General features: G+C 38.9%; 1 protein-coding gene across 1 annotated transcript; it reads right to left on the reverse strand.

Annotated features, from left to right (window-relative positions):
- Positions 1 to 7,496: 7,496 nt before the first annotated feature.
- Positions 7,497 to 19,081, reverse strand: pax1b (paired box 1b). The gene is made up of 6 exons (XM_031751626.2): positions 18,999 to 19,081; positions 18,489 to 18,761; positions 16,262 to 16,855; positions 12,498 to 12,646; positions 11,074 to 11,341; positions 7,497 to 7,938 (listed from the first exon to the last, which is right to left on the reverse strand). The coding sequence occupies exons 2-6, from the start codon at positions 18,490 to 18,492 to the stop codon at positions 7,874 to 7,876; spliced, it is 1,080 nt and encodes a 359-aa protein (XP_031607486.1). The 5' UTR covers positions 18,493 to 18,761; positions 18,999 to 19,081; the 3' UTR covers positions 7,497 to 7,873.
- Positions 19,082 to 20,043: the final 962 nt, after the last annotated feature.

Consider the following 20,043-nt stretch of genomic DNA (forward strand, 5'->3'; position numbering starts at 1 on the left):
CCAATTTCAACCTCATTTCATTTGAGGCATCATATGCTAGTGTTTTGTCAAGGATGCCAAAAATGCTACAGGTTTTGGGAATGGCATGGTCTTGTCTGCAACAACGACAAAGTCTGCATGAAACTGTGGACCAGTAAACCGCAGTTTGTTCCTCATTTAGTTTAGTTTTGACCAGTTACAATTGATGCAGGACTCAAGCCCCCAAGAGCAAAGCTGGACTGTACAGCTGTAATGGAAAATGCATCTGAGCTTTATAAAAAATACTCACATGAACCACACTGACCCAAAGACCAAAAACATTTTTAGCCACATGGACTAATTTGAAAATGAGCAGCTGTAAAACAAAACAGACATTTTTTCAAGAGCAAAATGACTTTATATATAATCAAGAGGCAACAGCTCAGCCAATAGGAGTTGGGGTCACATGTGTGCTACATGGGTCAGCTGCGAAAATGTTCATGGGCATGGTCAGAGAGCTCTATAGTGTGTGGAATATCCTCACATATATTAGAATTTTTTTGTTATTGTCGTATGCATCGATAATTCTCCACGGCAGTTTCCTAGACCTCATTTTAGTAAGAAACCTATTACAGCATGAGGCCTAACAGTGAGCTGGATAACCGGTTAAGAAAATGGATGAATGGATGTCCGACAGTAAAGATGAATTAATTCCCTTCACTTTGTTCCACAAAGAAAGCTTGCCTGTCTGGAATTACAGACATAACAAGAATATTAATGCACAGAAAGGTGACAGAAGAGACTCAAACAAAATCACGTAACAAAAGATCTAACACTAAAATAAAAATCTGTTCAGTGAAGGAGAAATCCTCCGCCACCTGAGAGAATAGAGGAGATTCTCCGTCTGACATGCTAAGCCGTCATAATTGATGACTTGACATTCAAAGTGTTGCAACATGAAGCAGACTGTTGTTGTTTTGCAATAATTAGCCCGCGATGGGCTTTGTGAAGGCTACGGTACACTGACAACAAAAGCAGCCAGACAGAAGCAAAGCGCGTGGAGTCGCAAATAGGTATGAAAAGTTCAAAAAGCAAAATTCAGCTGCAGTTGCTATCTGCAGTGATGATGTCAGCATTTATGGATGACATGCCACGCGTGCACATTTACTGAAGCCTTTCCACATTCTTCTTAATGATATCTTGATCTTGAAGCTATGGTTAACTTGTAGGATTCATTGGAAAAAAACACCCATGAAATGTTTCCACCCACTTCAATTATGTTCACTATTATTTTTTTTTTAATCTACGGCTTTTGAAAACCATTAAAACATAACCGCACGTATGACGTGTGATGAAAACGTTCTAAGAACAGGCCGTAAAACTAAAGAATTTGGCCAATCTCGACTTTGAGGTCATCTTCTTGTGCACCGCTGCACCATTCTCCATCTTTCAGTAGTTTTGTTTGTGTCCTTGTAATTGTGCTTCTGTGAGCGGTGGTGGATCTCCTCCAGTGTGGCTCCTCCAACTAGATTTTCATTTTGAGGAAGAGAATGAAGTGTCAGGGAGGCAAATCTGACAGTGTGTGACAGCAGATAATGTGTCACGGCATGCACCAAAAATTCAGACAGACGTGGCTAGACATGAAAGATTTATTATTACACAGGAATTTGACATTTGGAATACTGAGCATAAACAGTAAACTATGGCAGGAATCAGGTGTTGCAACTGTGAACAGGAAACGGGCTCTACAAGTGGTTTAGGAAAAAGGGTTGTTGTTCGAGGGCCAGTAGGTTCAGTAGAGTTTATCTTGTCTTACTTGTCCGGAGGCAGGTGACGACATAGGGGGAGGCAGATGGTGAGGTCCGGGTGAATGCTCATTGGTTGTGGGTCCAAACAGAGAGTCCGGTGGGTCCAAGAGGGAAAGGCAGTGAGGAAGGCAGGTGAAGCAGAGAACCAGAATGGCAACGATGGTGGCTGCAAACCGACTGAGAAACCAGCGTCCAGGTGAATGTGACAAATTGCAAGGGTGGCTGGATAATCTAAGGAGTACTAAATCACAGGAGACGAACAGTCAATACAACAAGAATACGATGGCTTAACATGAACAGCTTGGCACTAACCAGGGTTAGAGACAATCTAGCGAAGATTCATTGAGAGCGCTGGACATAAATACAGCCCCGAAGATAAGCAACAGGTGTAGACACTTGGGCTGCTGAGGTTCCACCTGTATGCAGAGACCAATCTAGTGGAAAACACACAGCCACTCACCCGGGCCATGATACATATTCTCTCAAGCTGGTTCTGGGTCTGTCTTCTCTCAAAATCTCCAAAGACAGGCACCAATGACGCAGCCTAACCACATGCCCAAATCACCTCAACAAACTGAACCTCCTCACATGGACAAGTTGCATGTCCCCTGGCAGGGTTTCCCAAAGCGAATTGTACCCAGATCTCAATTAGGGCAGAGAACCACGCTGGGTTGGCTGGACATAGACTGAAGAAATAAAAGGGCTTGCCTCAGTGGGCCCCACCACCCATTGGGGCAGGCATGGTGGGTGCAGTGTAAGCTGGGCGGTAGGCAAAGGTGGAGGGACTGGGTGTGTTGACATGATGATTTGCCATAAACTGTCTAATTCAGAATTGTTACACCTGTCTCTCTCTCTTTCACATACATGTTCTGTCTTGCTTCTACTGACTTTCAAAAAGGCCACTGCCCTGTCTCCTAGACATCTCCATACCTCCACAGGTATGTCACTGGGACCAACCTCCTTTCCACTCCTAGCTGCCCTTACTTCCCTCCTTCTAATCCTCTGCACTTCCTGGTTTGCTAACTGTCCTCCTCTCTGACAATGTCTACATTCATCAACTCCTCAAAGTACTTCTTCTATCTCCTTATTAGTACATTTCCATCTCAATCCCTCATCACTTTAAGTTGCTGCACAGTCTTTCCAGTTTGATCTCTGCCTAACCACCTTATTCATGTTTTTCCTTCTTCCTTAGTGCCATTTCTCTGTCTACTCCTGTCTAGTTATATCTCCCTGACTATCCTGCTTTTTCTTTTGCTAAACTCTTCTTTTGAATACTTTCCTGTATTTGCTCTTTCCACCACCAAGTCTCCTAGTCTTCTTCCTTGTGTCCAGAGGATACACCAAACACCTTCTTGGTAGTCTACCTTACCACACCAGTCATGTGATAGCTCTTCCCTACCACCCAGCCTGTCTCAACTCCTCCCTGAACTCAACATTCAACATTCTTCCTTCTTCTACTTCAACCATTTAATTCTGGCCTCGACTTTCACTCCGTTGCTCTTCTTGATTTCCAAACTCTTACAAACTACCATCCAGTGCTGCCAAGCTACATTCTCCCCTGCCACCCTCTTGCAGTCTGTCTCTTTCAGTTTGCATCTTCTGCACAACAAATAGTCCACTGTGCACCTTTCTTCACTCTTATATTTCACCCAATTTTCCTCCCCTTTCTTGTCCACAATATGTGTCCTTCTAAATTTCTTTACCCACCCAACACTTCCTCATCACCCCTGCTCCCTTAACCTACATATCCATTAAATTTCTGATTGTCTGATGTGTCTCTTGGAAGATGTTTTTATAACCTAGGCTCAAAAACAAATTTTATACCATGACCTAAGTCACAAAAGTATGTTAACACAATTAAAACACTCTAAATTGCAGCCCATGTCACAGACACGTCTTATCATCACATTGCACTTCAGACATCCTCCTCTGCCTCCAAACTGACCCTCACTCTTTGAAGTTTTGAAGATTTCTAGTAACACTGCTGATAATCTACTGATCGCTATCTTCAATTGAACTCATTATTTACACTCAAGTTTCACCTGGACACACTCCTGGGAGTCTTTTACACTTCTGTACTGTTCATCAAAGCTGCATGTGTAAATGTGACCTGAAATGCTCGCAACATGAAATGGGCTTAAGATATTAAGTGTTTAATAGAACAGTGGGTGTATAAACTATCTCTGGTATAATTACTGCCCTGGGTTTGTGATTTTGGCGGCTTAGAGCGGTTTCACGCCGAGCTGCCTCTCTTCTTCGTGGCGCCTCCGTTCTGTAGGTGTGAGAGAGATGAGGCAACACGTACTGCGGTGCAACACGTTTGGCATGTCAAAGGTAACCAAAGGGTATGAAATACAATGAAACAAAAAGGTGAAAGCATGTCGCACAATACACGAAAGGGCGAGTTTGAACAGTTAAAGCACAAAAGACAGATTAACAGACAACAATACGCCCACTTTAATGCAAATGAATCCAGCCATAAATGGCCATAATTTTCCATTTCATAATTATTTTTTTTATCTATTTTTTATACGCTTTGGTTTTCTGTGTGAGAAGACAAAAATCGTGAGCAGCCCCACCTGCACAGACAGAAAGCTGCAGACTCAATGAGCAGCTCAAAGCAGATAATGGAAAAGACAAGTGGGACTCAAGTTGCTTCCTAAATGACTCAAAAGCTTCCTAAAGAGTTTTAAACAATGAGCCGCTGTTTGCTCTGTCAGCCTGGGTCTCAGAGGGACTCAGATTGTTCAGGCATTAATGGGCAGCTTCTGTTTACTTTGAGCTGTTTGCTGATGGATCATCTTACTTTTTTTTGTTGTTTACCTGCAGGAAGCTTCTCCTGACTGCAGCAGCAGCTCACGGGAATGAAACTGGACTTCTTTCCTGATTTAGGAGGTTTGTGCTTTTTCAACAAAAAAGAATTTTAGAACCAGTTAAAGATCAGTAATGTTTTGTTTTTTGTTTTTTTGCGAGTGAAGCATCAATTTCACATGAAACATGAGAAATTGAGTTTCACTGACAGCTGAGGTGCATAAAAATCACCCATTGTAATTTCATTACAATTTAGTGTTCAGCTGGGAGCCTCTGGATCCTTACATGCTGGTCAGTGTCACACACACACACCTAAACATGATGCACAACAAGCACAGCAGCGTCTCACAGTAGGACATTACTTCCCAACAATTGCACCTTTCCTCTGACACACCTGTTAAAAAAAAGAATAGAGAAAAAACGTTTCCATTAATTCTGAGCATCAAACATTCCGACTTTTTGTGACATTTTCCTCTTTGCATCAATTTATAGAGGAAAACCACAAAATTCAGGGAGCAGGTGAGAATTCAAAATAAAATGAAATATAATACACTGAGGCTCCCAGGGATTCTTTATTGCTTTCAAATATTTACTCTCCTTTACTTTTCTCATTTCACGTTCTCCCTTCTGAGTCAACATGCACAGAGGCACGATATCTGTCCTCTTTTGTTTTGGTGGCATCCTCTTAAATGTGCATGTGGCACCTATTCATGCCGGCGATTCATCATTTTATTTTAATTAATATAATACAGATATTTTCAGAAGGTTTTTAGAAGCACTGGAAAGGAGAAAGTCTCAATTCCCCAATAAATACCTCCAGTTAGACGATGGTGCTTTGTGTGTGCCATAGTTTACACATTAATCATTTCAGTAAATAACACAAAGTAAAGTACAGAAAACTTCAGTAAATGATTTTCAACCTGCTTGATTTTTGAGACTTTTTGAAAGAATGCTCATGGTTAAATAAAACAATATATTACAAAGTTACAAAACATAAGAAATAATACTAAATTTTATATATTAGAGTTAGTTCTTATATTTTGTAACTTTGTAATATTATTGTATTAATTAATTTAGTTCAGTCTGTTACTGTTCTTACTGTCTTGAAGCAACTGTAACCACATAATTTGCTCAGGGATTAATAAAGTATTCTGATTCTGATTGTGGTTATAATCCTGCCTTTTGCCCTGTTATCGGCTAATCATTACTAACAGTTTAGAAAACGGCAGTAAAATGTCCGAAATGTTCACCGTGAGCTGCAGGGTGAGTCCATCTGACAGAAAACACAAATTTAAGCTTCTGGTTTGTAGTTCAGGAAATCCTGACTGATCGGCAGTTGAAAAGAGGCTGTGTGAGACGTGTGTGAGACGTGTGTGAGACGTGTTTGATGACAGCAGTGATTCTCGTTTGTTTGTTGCATCTTTCTGGAGAACTGCTCATTGGAACAATATGAGTGAGTCCTGAGAAACCAAAGACAAATATGTATAAAACTAATTTTGAAATAAATACAATGAGAAATGACAGAATTTTGCAAAAGTGAGAATTAAAAAAAACATATTTCCACTTCTTCAAAGGCCACTTTAAAATTTGTTTTTATGTTTAAAGTTAAAATTTGGTTTATGCACGTTTTATTGTGGCGCTCGGTTAGTGTCACTGAGCACAGACATAGAAACATGCCTGTGAGTACATGCGTGCATGGCCGAGACGCTGATGTTATCTCAGAACTGGTCACAGTACGTAGAAAGAACTGCAGCACTGCTGATGCCGTTTCAACATGTGATGGCGGTTCAGTCAGACCTCTCCTTACACTGCAGTCAAATCACATCCATGTGTTTTTGTAACTTTTATTTCATTTAAATGTATATCTTTTAAATAAAATATGAATGACAGAACATTTGATCAGTAACTACTTGTGAAGAGACAGCCATGTATAATAGCCATAATACAATAAAAATATCAAATATAAAACTATAAATACACATAAATACAGTTCTGCTAAAAAGGATAAAAGGATATTGCACTTGTGCACAGACTAGTATTACCAAAATCTTGTTTTAAAATTATAAACAAAACGGTTTCTGATCTTCATGTCCATTAGATTCTGTGTTATTGTGTCGCACGTCTCAGCTCTCAGACATCATCTCTCTGCTTCTCCGTGTCAGAAATATAAATAATATGGTCAGTGAAAAGTTTAACTGAGACTGTTCACTTTTGTTAGAAGGATAATACAAAATAATTATTGTAGAGACTTCCATTCACTATAAAATGCATCGGGACAACTTTCACAGTGAAGCTATTTTTCAAAACCAGCCAAGAGGAAGAAAAGGACGGCCAACGGTTGTTCAGCGATGAAACATTTGCAGCAGGCAGCAGTTACTATGAGATAAGATGAAAAGACAAGATATATTGTTATTGTCCCAAAGCCAGGGAATTCTACACAGGTGACAACTTTTAACTGAAAAATAAAAAGTGTGGAATTTGCTCAGGCTCTCAGACACGCCTGGTATGTCTCAGGTGGGTCAGACGAAGGTATGTTTGGTTGTGTTCAAACAGACAGACGAAGATTTCATCAATTATTGGTGTTAAATGCAGAACTAAATGACATGGAGTAACCTCAGGCTGCATTTACATACATTCGATATTTAAGACAAAGCCAAGAAAAGAACAGAGTTATTATCAAGTACTCTTAAATATATGCTGTGCTTAAGGTAAACAACAAAATCTACCTGTTATGTACTTATAAATAGTGTCAATAAACTTCAATTACAGGAGAGCCAAACACATTTAATGCATTTTAAATAAGACAAAACAATTTGGATAATAACACTAATTAATATCTACAGTTTTTTTAATGATAAGATCTTATCTGACCCATTTTAATATAATATGTTTAAAATATTTTCTTCCTAATGCTAAAATAAGCACAGATGCATTTTTTGTTGCATTATTAAATTTTTATTAAGCAAATTTATAGAAAAATATATGTACAGCTTTGCCAAAATACTTTACAAGATAACAGAATTCAAATGCAGCTTAAACTTTCTCTTTTGTGGCAACAACATCAAATTATATGGAAGACAAATTAGTTTTATTCAAGCAAAAAAAATTTTTTTTAGGACTTTCTCTCGTCTATTTCCTGTTTTCTTCCTTCACCTTTTCGTCACTAAATAAAAGTCCCGATTCTGACAGATTTGGTTTATAGTTCCAGCACAGTCACAGCTCAGTTTGCCACTAATCTTCTAAAACATGACCCCGTTTAAACATCGCTCCAGTCCCTCTGCGTTTCCTCCACGTCGTCACGAGGCGGAAGATAATCTGTGAGCAGAGTGATGGTGTTTGTTCAGGGGAAGTTTCCCTTCCTCTGCAGAGGAAACACAAGAAATAACCCATTAGCAACATCGTGACCATGTTTCTCTTTTACCAGCATCCAGTTTATTTTATCGAGATTAAACAGCTCTTCTCTAATCAACTATGCACACAGTCGTATCAGCCTTACGAGGATGCCAACTTTATTTGTGGCCCATCAATTTAGGAAAACCTTTGAATCCCAATTATTTGAAGGATTTTTAATAGACACTTGGTAGTCAAAGACTTCTCCCTAACGGAATTAGAAATCTAATCATAAAGAGATTTGTTGGCATGGATAAAAAGATGATCTATTTCATGTACGTAATCTAGTTTTGTATCAATTTACATGGGTAACTTGGTGTTACTGTCATGACAACAGAGCTAGCATTGAAGTCCATGTGCAAGATAAATATACTCCTTCTACCATTGAAAGCACAGGTCACAACAGCCTTTAGCATCCACATAGTAGCAGACATAGAAATGATTATCCCACAAATAATTTGACCTGAATTGGGGCACTCATAAGATTGCCCATTAGTTGTGCAAAGTTGACAGAAACATCTAACAGTTGTGTGTTCAATATTTGGCCAGTTTGTTTGTTTTGATCTAGTTCTTCTTAAAATGTACCACTTACAAAACACATTTTTTCTTAATGTCAGTTTTCATTGTACAAGCTGGGCAGAATAAATACTTTGGTGATGATAAGATGAAGTGTTAGCGTCAGTTCGGCAGCATCAGAAGTCATAAGTAGGACAGTGAAAGCATCAAAATACCCCGAAACTCTCATTAATTGACAAAGAACTTCACCAACTGCAAAAATGAATTATAGTTTGTGCATGGACTTGAACCCTGCATGCACGCCTCTCTATTCTTTGCTATTTTGAAAGCCATTTTAAAGAAACTTCACAGATAGCTCAATGGCTCAATTAAAATCAAGGCCTCATATCAAAACACACCTTTACTCTAGGTACGAGTGTACAGACAGGAGAGAGAGTATATCTCATCTCCAGCTGATGGACAGAGATGCTACAGAAAGAATGACTGAGTTCTCTGTTTCAGTGATCATAACTATTTTATTCAACCTTCCTTCAAAGGTCGTCTCTGGGTTTTTAAATTCATTTTGAGTGTGTTGTACTGAACCCTGCTGCCCAGCCTGATCCTCCTTTAAAAAACCCAACTTCAAAGGGATATTTTGGTTAAACAAAGGATAAGTAGGAATGATCTGTTTGTTGAACGTTATCAGGAACTGGTTCTGTGGGCTTCGTGTTTTTCAGCAGCTTTAATAAGGCTTGACGCTGCTGGTGGGAAATCAGATTTGGCTTCATTATTTCAGACGTCTGCCCTTAAAATTTCAGAGTTTCATTTTCATTTGGTTTTGTAGTACATTAATATTTTGTGTGGTTTTTTTATTGGGGTTTTTATTCCCCACTTGATTTGTTGGGCTAAGTCCTGAGGATGAAAAAAGGCAAACAGTTATCGAATTCATTAATTTATATCAAACCTAATCTGTTTTTGCTAGAAATGTACTGCTAACAACAGTTTACACAGAAAATGTGCGCATTATGTCAGTTTTTGAACAGGACAGCCAACTAACTATAAATGAAATGTTATTTATTCTATGAAAACCAGGAGCTATTTCTTCTGTGCAATTTGGGGCTGTTTTAATCTTAACATAACCAGCCATGTTTCTTAAAAACGCACACACACATTAGTGGTTGTTGAGGAGGAAAATGCAGCTTTTAGCAGAAAATAAATCCTCTCAGATGTGTTTTTATAGCTTAAAACACTGGATAGAAGCACTGCGGCTTTTTAGAGAGACACTTTTATACATCTGTAGTTTTCAGCCAGGCCACAAAAGTCAACTTTCTCTTTAGCTTCCATCCTACAAAAGACTGAAATACTACTGAATATCAACAGTGGGCTGGCAGAGTAATTGGGAATCTGCGGGGCAAAGAAATACAGCACACTTTGAGAAACCAGTCATATTATTCCCCTAAAATAAGGTAGGAAAGAAGGAATAACTAAAGGCCAATTTCCAAATTATCCGGTTTGTCTAAGAGTATAATGTCTCTTCTACATAAAACGCATGCTCTGTGGCATGTGTTTCATAAATCCAGATGAAGGCGTGTATGCACTGCATTGTTTTGCTGTTATTTAGGTTCTGGATAAAGGCTTGGATAAGAAAAACACCAGGCTGCTAGATTTTTGGGCCACACAGATGATCATGGTTTGCGTGTCAAACTTTTAAAATGGCGCTGGTTACTGTTCAGGAATTACTTGTCTGACCAGCAACAGTTAATAATAACGGAAGGCGTCCCACAAGGTTTTGTTCTAGGTCCACTTATTTTTGCAATTTACTAATAGAGCTAACGGTGAGCTAATGATCTATAACTTGCACTAAATGAACGTAAAATGTTCTCCAGAGCAGAACACAATGATGGCTAACTGCCACATATCCCCATTGCTCAGTGATCTGACACTGAGACCATTCAACTGAACAATTTTGTTAAGATTTCTGTTTTTGTTGTTTTGGAATTAGTACAAGTTTGCATGGTTTTCCCATGGTTGCATCGGTTATCTCTGGGTACCTCAGCTTCCTCCCACAGTCCAAATACATGTGCAGATCACATTAGCTGGTGATTTTAAAAATTGGCTGTATGTGTGAATGTGAGAGTGAAAGGTTGGCAGCCCTGCGACAGACCGGTGACCTCTCTAGAGCATACCCTGCCTTGACCTGATGGTCAATTTAAATTAGGGATTATAAACTGTTTGACTCTGTACCCATTTAAACTGTTTTGGTATATTGTTTTGTTTTAATGTGTTCTCTTTTATCTTATCTACATGATTTTTTATGCATCTCTTTTCTTTTTTTACTCTCAGCTCTGTATGATATCAAAGAGCTTGTTTCATATGAACTGTGGGGTTTGAACAAGGCTCGGTGTAACATAAACAGTGAAATAAGCACAATGGTTTCACTTTAAATTAAAGCCAATAGGTCATTAATATTTAGTCTCATAAATTCCCTTGTTTTTCATCACAGCAGTGGGGGTCTGCTAGTTTATCAGTAACAGTAAAAACATCTGGATCTGGTGTTCAGATGTGGTGCTACACAGAACTGGCTCGAAGGCTATGTCTGAGTCAGTCTCACCTTCTCTCTGTGAAAGTTTGAAAGATGTGGAGTGGAAATCTGCAGCTTCCTGCAGTGCAGCTGAGCTGGGATGACTCAGACTCTGAGTCATTCCAGGACTCAGACTAGGGGTCATTCTGGAATTGAAACTGGGAGTTAGACTGGAGGACTGGGGCTGCCAGTGGTGTCCAGAGTTCATGTAGTTGGTTGCAGGTCCTCCATACACACAGTACTGGTTCGGCGGAGAATATGCACAAGCTGAGAGGTAACCAGGCAGACTGGATGAAGACTGAGGAAAACAAGGAAAAAAGGAATGGTTTTAATCCCACTTGATTTGAAGTAATATTCCGATCAATCCATCATCTTTCAGGATGATTCGAATGCCGACCCTTTCCATCAACTAATCTTTGTTGTCGATTGATGTTTGGATCTGGTCTTACTTTAAATATATTGTCACTGACATTTTCTCTCAAATTACGTTAATGATGGCTTAAACATTCATTTTGCCCTTTAATAAATATTAAAAGGTTTTCTCATACGTGAGTCTTGTCATTACTCATTTTTGGAAAAGCCATTAGGCTAAAACGTATGTTTATTTTTAAAAAATAGTCCTGCATATCTCCCTGATCACAAACACCTTTAAAGCTTTACTTTTTTGAACTGATGTGATTTCTGGAGGACCTTTGAAGATCTTCCACTTCCTAATTTTTTTAAATTGCATAGTCAGAAACTCTCCTTAATTTACAAAAAAGATTAAAACAAAAATAAAATAAAAATACGTGAATAATAATTTACATTTTTTTAGAGAAAGAACTCTTTCTCTAAATGTCCTTGTTCTCCCTTTTGTTCCACAGTAAACAGTAAAATACTTGCTTTTGATTGGTCCACATTACAACAGCTGTTCTATAAGCTCTGTGCACATCAGCAGCTGTTAGAGGTTAACACACAGATGAAATTAATGAGCTAAAGACACTTGAGACAACCTTTTAAGAAAATCCAAGAATTTAGGCTCCTTCTTCAAAACTTCCAATGGAGTATTTCTAAGTCTCAGTTTAACAGCTGGTTCTAGTTTCCCCGAAAGAAACTGGAAAACATGAGAGGGGCTGGTGGATTGTAGCCAATCAGGGCTCTCCTTACAATCAGGACTGACAACTATCATCAGAGCAGAACAAGCAAATGGCAAAATAGCAGCAAGTAAAGCAAAATTCAGACATAGAAGGATTCTGCCTTTAATAAATTCATTTGTGTGCTGCAAATCACACTTTTATTTTCTAGTTCATGTAAAGCCTGTGACATGTTGACCAGTTTAATTTCAAAGTCAGAATTTATTCCTGTTTTACTGCCAAAATAAACATAAAAGTCATATTTTATTTGTACCTTCCTGCAGTTAAAAGTGTTCCTTGTACAAAAACACTTTGTTTACAGGTAATGTTCAGGTTACTTACCTGCTGTGGATATTTGATGTCCAGTTCATTGTTGGTTTTCTCGACTCCGTTGATTCCAGGCGGAAACGATCTGCTGCTCATACTGGTCATGCTGGGAACGCTGGTCCATTCCTCCATTTTGGCTGGATGTCCATCAGATCCAGGCACACCTTTAAAAAAGTGTAAAACGATATAGCTCAGAAAAAAATTATACAGTCTTAATGTTTATCATTGCAAACTGATTCAGCAGAGATCAGTGGGACAAATCAAAAACCAATGTTCTAACAGTTATCTCTCGTTTTGTTTGTCAGCAAGTTTGTGCAAAAACTATGAAATCAAATTTCATAAACGTGTTAGAGGAACAACACATTAAATATTGATGTAGGTCAATGTTTTTGAAAGTATGTGATAGGTAACTGGCCCGGCAAAGGATATTTGAGAAAGCACTTTCAAAAAGCAAAGTGGCTCATATCAAAAAATAAGATTAAATTAGCCCACTCAGAGTAAATTTAAAAAGTAAATAAAAACATAATAGTATTAAAAAGTTTAAGGTGGAATAAGAAGACGAGACGTGGAGCCACTTCTGGCCTGCTTCAGGTTAACATTAGCAATAATAACACACATTAGGTTTGTTGAAGGACAGCAGTCAAAGGCTTTTTTGTTATTGTTAAGCAAAACTCTTATGCACGATAAAATGGTTAATATTTTTCTGATTTCCACATTATTTCATTTTGGAGCAAAAACAGGAACGCACAGGATAAATATTACAGAAACAGATATAAATAAATATATATATATATATATATAGATAGATAGATATAGATATATAATAAATAAATATAAATAAAAAGAAATTGTGGGGAAAATTATAAAATTAAAAAAAAAAAGGTGCTGAAAAGGGTGCTGTACAGACAAACGCTTTGATTAACAGCATCTCTGATGGATTTGAGGAAGTTCGTTCCTCTGTGGCTGCAGAACTTTAGCAGCTAAAAACATTTTTCTGTGGCACCTTTCACCCAAAAACAATAACTTCAAACTCTGCAGGAGAGCAACGAGCCCAAACATCCAGGCAGAGTCATAAAGAAGGACCATCATCCTCCAGAAGAACAAGAAGAGCTGCAGCAGATGGTCTGACCCCGCAGAGCCCTGAGCAGCAACATGGAAACCGTCTGGATCACACGCACACAGACTAAACCAACAGACGAGCGCTCTACCTGCCAACCACCTCAGAAACCTCCGTGCACTCCAGACTCCACTCTCTGATAATATCTCCTGGATCTGGTTTACATGCAGACATTGCTGATGTAGAGTGATAGAGTGGCTGGTTTATTGTTAGTTTGTGTGTCTCTAATCAAATGATGGAGGGAGCAAATAAAATAAGGAATAATTTAGTTTTTACTGCATGCTCACTTCTGTTTGTCCAGTGTTAGGTGTGGTAAGGCAAACATTTAAATGTATAATAGCTTGTTGCTTTAACGATAAATGTGCGCTGCGCAGAATTCGACAGGATGGATTTATTTGGCACGACAGTTTGATTGTTGAGGAGCATCACATTGTTTAGACGCACCCTGAATGAAAGTACTGCGAATGGTTTTTTTAAAATGGCACGAATACATTTAAAATCATTGAGAGAAATAATGTGAAAGCATGAAGCCTCACGATCCAAAGGTTAAGACAGAAGGAGCAAAGACGTAACTGAATACACATGAAAATTGTATTTTTGAGGGTTACATGTGAGAATATTGCTGCTAGTTTGTTTGGCAGGGAACCTTTAATGATAACAATATAGGCCCGGCATAAATAGAAGCACCACTTCAGTCTGAGCCTGTTCAGTCATTATTTGTAAAATAGGCATGGATCTTATATGAATTGTTTTGTTTTTTTCAGTCTGTATAATATGTGATGACTGAATGAATAATACATATCAATACATTAAATCAAATATCAAAATGATCTCTGCGGCCTCGCATGTGTTGAATCAGTACGTGCTGCACATCTTTAGATAATAATACTGAGGAGTTAACCTGACAGATAAAAGTGACGTTAACCTGAAACTTATCCACAATATGTTTGCACCCAAATGTTCATATATGCCTTCATATAACTAAAATTTACTTGGTTTAATGTCCGTGTATCTGCTGATATTTACGTCTTGAACTGTGAACAAACAGGAAGTGTTTTCATTTTCATTCTTTAATTTTTGTGCTTTACACAAGTTTAACTTCCTGCTTGAGTTTACCTTTCTTTAGAATTATTTTCCATCATATTAATGTTAAACACTGCACACGGGCTCATATTTAATGAGGTTGGTGGGGTGTGCAAACAGCAGTGTCAGTGATGGATGAAGTCTGATATGCTTCACACAGTTTAGCACCCGTCCGTGAGTGCTGTCAGAAAGCTAAACCAAAGTTTTTACTGGGATCCGTTTCCTTAACTACACGTGTGTAGAAAACAGCTCTCAGTACATAATATTCAGCAGTTTTTGATTAGCTTTCAGATGAATCAGGGCGGTTGCTGTTACAGAGGAGCTTTGTGGATCGAGACGTTTCTGTGAGGAAAAATAAAGCAGAGCTGAAGAAGATTAATGATCTAGATCAGATGTGGAGGACGATGAGCTGCTCACAGACTTATTATAGTTTGTTTTTATTTAATAAATCTTTATATTTAGTCATTTCTTAAGTGCTTATTCGCTTCAGGCTGATTATGCCTCAGACAGGTAGGCAACCAACCATTAATGCTCACGTTCACACCTACGGCCAACGTAGAATCCCCGGTTAACCCTAAAGCTCGAGTGCCCAGAGAGAACAAACACACGGCCTACAAACATCACAGTTTGCCACAGAAAGGCCGGTCCACTGGATTCAAACATCAGACCTGGACTTGCTGTGAAGCGACAGCATCAACCACTGAACCACTGTGTCACCTGAGAAAATTTGATCTCAAGCTTCGACAGTAACTGCTGACAAAACACAAAAATATCACCTCATCTATATTCAACTGATTCCAAACCAGATACTTTCAACCAGAAATACGAGTGTTTAATATTTAACATGTGATTCAGGAACAACACGACGGCACGATTAGATTGCAGTGAATGATGGTCTTTAGACTTTGTTAGTTTATCAAAGGTCACTGAGGTCACAGTGTATGAATAACTTATAATCTGCGCCTCTCATCTGTTGAAATGTACTCTCAGAGTCAAGATGATTTTGGAAATGAATATTTCGCAGTTTCATGTTGACAATTTAAATGTACAAGAATTATCTAGTGAGGAAATAAATAAACAGATTTTTTTTTATTTGTAATAACAATAATAATCTGCTGATTCACTCACCCACCCATTAAAGACATGTTAATTCATTTCACTTTTCCCCACATTTTTTTTTTTTATTTAAACTAACTTTACAGAAAAAATCGTTTTAGTCTACAGTGGACTAAAGTTGTGTTTTCATTTAAAGTCGGGAGAACTTTAAGGTTTAGATTCAGACTTTTAAGGCTAAAATTAACAGGAGGATAACTATTATACTAATCAAACTTATTATTGTTATTATAAGATTATTTAAAAAGGTAAATGTTAATAATTTTCATCATGTAAAATCAAACCTTATCGATTTTTAAATATCTAATTTTACTGTATTAAAGATATAAGTAGAATAATTGGTTTGATTTATTTGAATAAACCAGCAGATCTTTTAAACATTATTTAAATATTTTAATGCATAAATCCGATTTTTTAAATTGTTATACTGAGTGTTAAGTGTGAAATATAAAGAGTCTCCACCAACCTCCCGGCTCCATGAAGGCTCTGATGCCCAGGAAGTTGTGCCAGCTCCGGGGCAGGCCGATGTGTCCCGCGGTGCCGCTGCCGGTTCTGGTCCCAGAGGGGCCCCCGGGCCCGCTGTAGGACGGGTACGGGTAAACAGGGCCGTACTGCAGCGGGGCCGGGCCCGCCTTGATGCCGTCGCACGGTCGCGGCTGAGAAAGAGTCCCGATTTTATTCCTGAGGATGCGGCTGATGGAGCTGACGGAGGGCACGTTGTACTTATCGCACACCCCGTCCGACAGCAGCCGGTCCCGGATCTCCCAGGCGAAGATGCCCGGGTCCCCCTGCTTGTAGTCCCGGATGCTCTTCACCACGGCGGGGGTGGTGACCCGAGGCTTGCTGCCGCCGATGGCCCCCGGCAGGATGGAGCCGGTCTCGTTGTAGCGAGCCAGGATCTTGGACACACAGCCGTGGGAGACTCGCAACTGGCGGCTGATGTCGCAGGGCCGCATACCAAGCTGCGCCAACTCCACGATCCGCAGGCGCACCGGGTTCGGCAGCGGGCGGCCGTTCACGAACACCCCGCCGAGCTGATTCACCTCCCCGTAGCTCTGCTCTGCAACACGGGGGGAGAGGTGTGACCAAGCCGCTCGGGTGTAAAGCGGGAGCAGGTTTAAAGGCTTTGGAGGAAGCATCTTATTATTTTTATTATTATTATTTTAAGAAGGTTATCAACCCTGTTCTCAAAATAAACGTCTCCGTTAAACGAAGTTAAATATGTGACCGTGTTAGTTTTTCCTGATTAAACATATATCAGATTTTAACTGTTATTGAAATAATAAACATTAAATGACTGAAGATGATTTAACCAGAATAATGATTAAATTTATTACGTGATCCACGGCATTAATACGTGTTATTAACATTAATTTAAAAACTTTTAGCATATTTTAGTTTAATTCACTTATAAAATATTGAAATAAAACTAATCTTTTAAGCTTCTTTATGTGATATCTACTTGGAAAATAAATCCATAACAATAAACGTTTTATTAAAGCTTATCTCCGAAAAAACGACAAATTTGTAATTTGTTTCTGATCTTCTGTCTCAGTCTCCAGCTTTTTTATACTAAACACATCGATTAAATTCATTTAAGTGACTGAATGTTTAACGCATTAAATGAGGCTGAGATTTTACAGCTGATGTGTGTTTGTGTGCACAGATTAAATCCACTCTTCAATTATAGATCAGATTTTCTTGCTAACTCTACACGCAGCTCAGCTGAGGATTCATCTGTGGTGTTAGTGCAGCGCTGCACTTCCTGTTTGTTTCTGCTCATCTGCTGTACTAAAAGAATCTTCTTATAGCTTAAAATTCAGCCTTAAAACTTTTCTGGCTCCATTTGAGGAGATTTCTGAGTGTCAACATGATAAAAAAGCTTGAGAATCACTGCTGAATGAACCAATTTGTTCTCTTAATACTTCGTTTATGTTTTGGGGAAGTCGTGTGTTGCTCTGACAGTCGTGCAACAGTCATTTTAAATGTATTCACTGGAGTCTAGACTCTCACTTTGTCCTCACTGTTTGTGCACATCTATCATCAGTCAGAGGCATCTTTTATATCTTATTTTTATTGTTGTTGCTGCCCATCATTAACACGCGCTCTTCATTTCACCTGCAGCTTTCCTGGTTAGATAAATGAAGAAGGAAGGAATAATTTGACTGACTGCAGCAGACTAAAGCTCAGACATGTTTCTGCAAACACTGAGTGATAAATTCATAAACTTGCTTTAAAAAAGCTCATCTTTGGGAACTTCTCATCAACAGTGAAGTGAAGAACATGCTCCTTACTTTTCATGTTGTTAGTCTGTTTTTTATCAAATATAATTCTTGCCTTTACCCTGCATAATCTCCATTCTACTCTGGATTCTTTTATAGGTGTATCCATACTAACAGTTGTTTTTGTAACTCTGAAAACACTTTTAATATTTATTGAAAGTGTTATTAATGCACAACAAAAGTTTCAAGAGGCTGTAGCACACAGATCAGCTCATTTTAGTTTAAAAGCACCTCAGCGTCTTATTTTGTGTTCACTTTACTTGCGGCTGGTATAGCTACACCGTGTCACATTTTAAAAGATACTCAAGCACCAAAAATGCAGCTTTTCTTCAATAAAACACTCCAGAGAAGATGAAATCTCCCTTTCTCTTCTTCAGAGTCACCTTCAGGTTAAATCTGTATCAAACTCACCCATCAGCTGCCGTCCACAACGTCTCACCGTTCCACCATCCAACCCTCCGACTGCAGCCTGCAGCGATCTGAAGAGATTTGAACCACCACCTCCTCCTCCTCGTCCCCTTCCTTCTCCTCATTTCCTGGTTGCAGGCTGTCATCAGAAATACGAGAGTTCCTGAAGGGCTCTGAAAGCTGGATTTCTTTTCTCCCATGTTCACATGTTGACATTGAACTCATCTTGAGCTGTTCATTTCCCCCCAGACTCAGAGGACACAGCAGCCAAAGGATCTGTTTAAAGGACGACACAACACAACAAACTTACGTCACTGGAAAGAGTTTGTTCAAAGCCAATCTGTGTGTGCATGTTAAACAGAACTGACAAATAAATAATAAGATAATAAGGCTTCACATAGAATTTTAAAAGTCCAGAAATAAACAACAACAACAAAATCAGGCTAATTACAACTTTTATTTTATTTATAGTTTTATTTATGATCATTGATTCAACTGCAAAATTAAACCCACCTGTGATGTAGGCAGTCCAAACGTGTGACTGAACACAGCAGGTCAAATTCCCATCGAGTCCCAAAGTGCACAGTAGTGCTAGACTGCTGTGCCACAAAATCAGTTCATTAATGTAATTAAAAACAAAACAAAGAAAAGGTTGTTTGGTACCAATCATCATCCTCCTGCAAAACTAAACCAGCATCTAGTTAACAAAACCTGCAGTTCCCCTATTGCCCACTTGAGGTTGCCTCTGAAAACGAGTCATTCCCCACAAACTCCCTCATTAAAACACTCATTTACAGCTGAAGTAAACGTGTTTACAGCACTGACCAGCACTGATTGTTTCCCCTTCGCAAAAAGTGTATAAAGTTTCTTTTTATTCATTTGATCTGAACCTGGTGGGCACTGCAGTGGTTGCTTTGACTGGCAGGTGAGCTGACACAGGCACGTGTAGCTGCAGTCGCCTGGTTGTCCTTCACTCAGTTAATGAGCATGTCAAAGTCTCTCTATGTTTGTGCTCTTGGAGTATTTTTATTGCAGCTGTCTGATTAATATTATGACCTGTGGAGTTTTATTAAACTGTTATTTTGCACTAATTAGCGACTATCTGTGTCTGTGTGCAGCACCTGTACAGCTTTGTGAAGCAAATTAGCACCTTCTTATTGATACGAGCCAACTTCTGGGTTTATTGAATGCAGCACGGCAGTGGCCAAAACACCAATCTTGAGGCTTCAAAATGCAGAGCCAAAAAACGACCGGTGACACGACATCCATCTATTATATACAGTCTATGGTGCCAGCATAGGCAGCTGTAGTCCTATAATTTGAGTTGCTTTGCTGCGCCTTTGAATTCCAACCCCATGTGCTTAGCCTCTTCGGTAATTCGGTAATTTTTTCTCTTGATCTTATTCGGCCCATGACACCAGCACCTGTCACTCCAGAGGCACCCAAAGATTTTATGTTTTACAGAATAATTAACCTAATAAACAAATCTGTTTCATTATAGCTAAAACTGCCGAGCAGTATACAAATGATTAAAATCATTTCCAACCTTAGCATTAAA

Source organism: Oreochromis aureus, linkage group 15 (genome assembly GCF_013358895.1).
Source record: "Oreochromis aureus strain Israel breed Guangdong linkage group 15, ZZ_aureus, whole genome shotgun sequence".
NCBI lineage: Eukaryota > Metazoa > Chordata > Actinopteri > Cichliformes > Cichlidae > Oreochromis > Oreochromis aureus.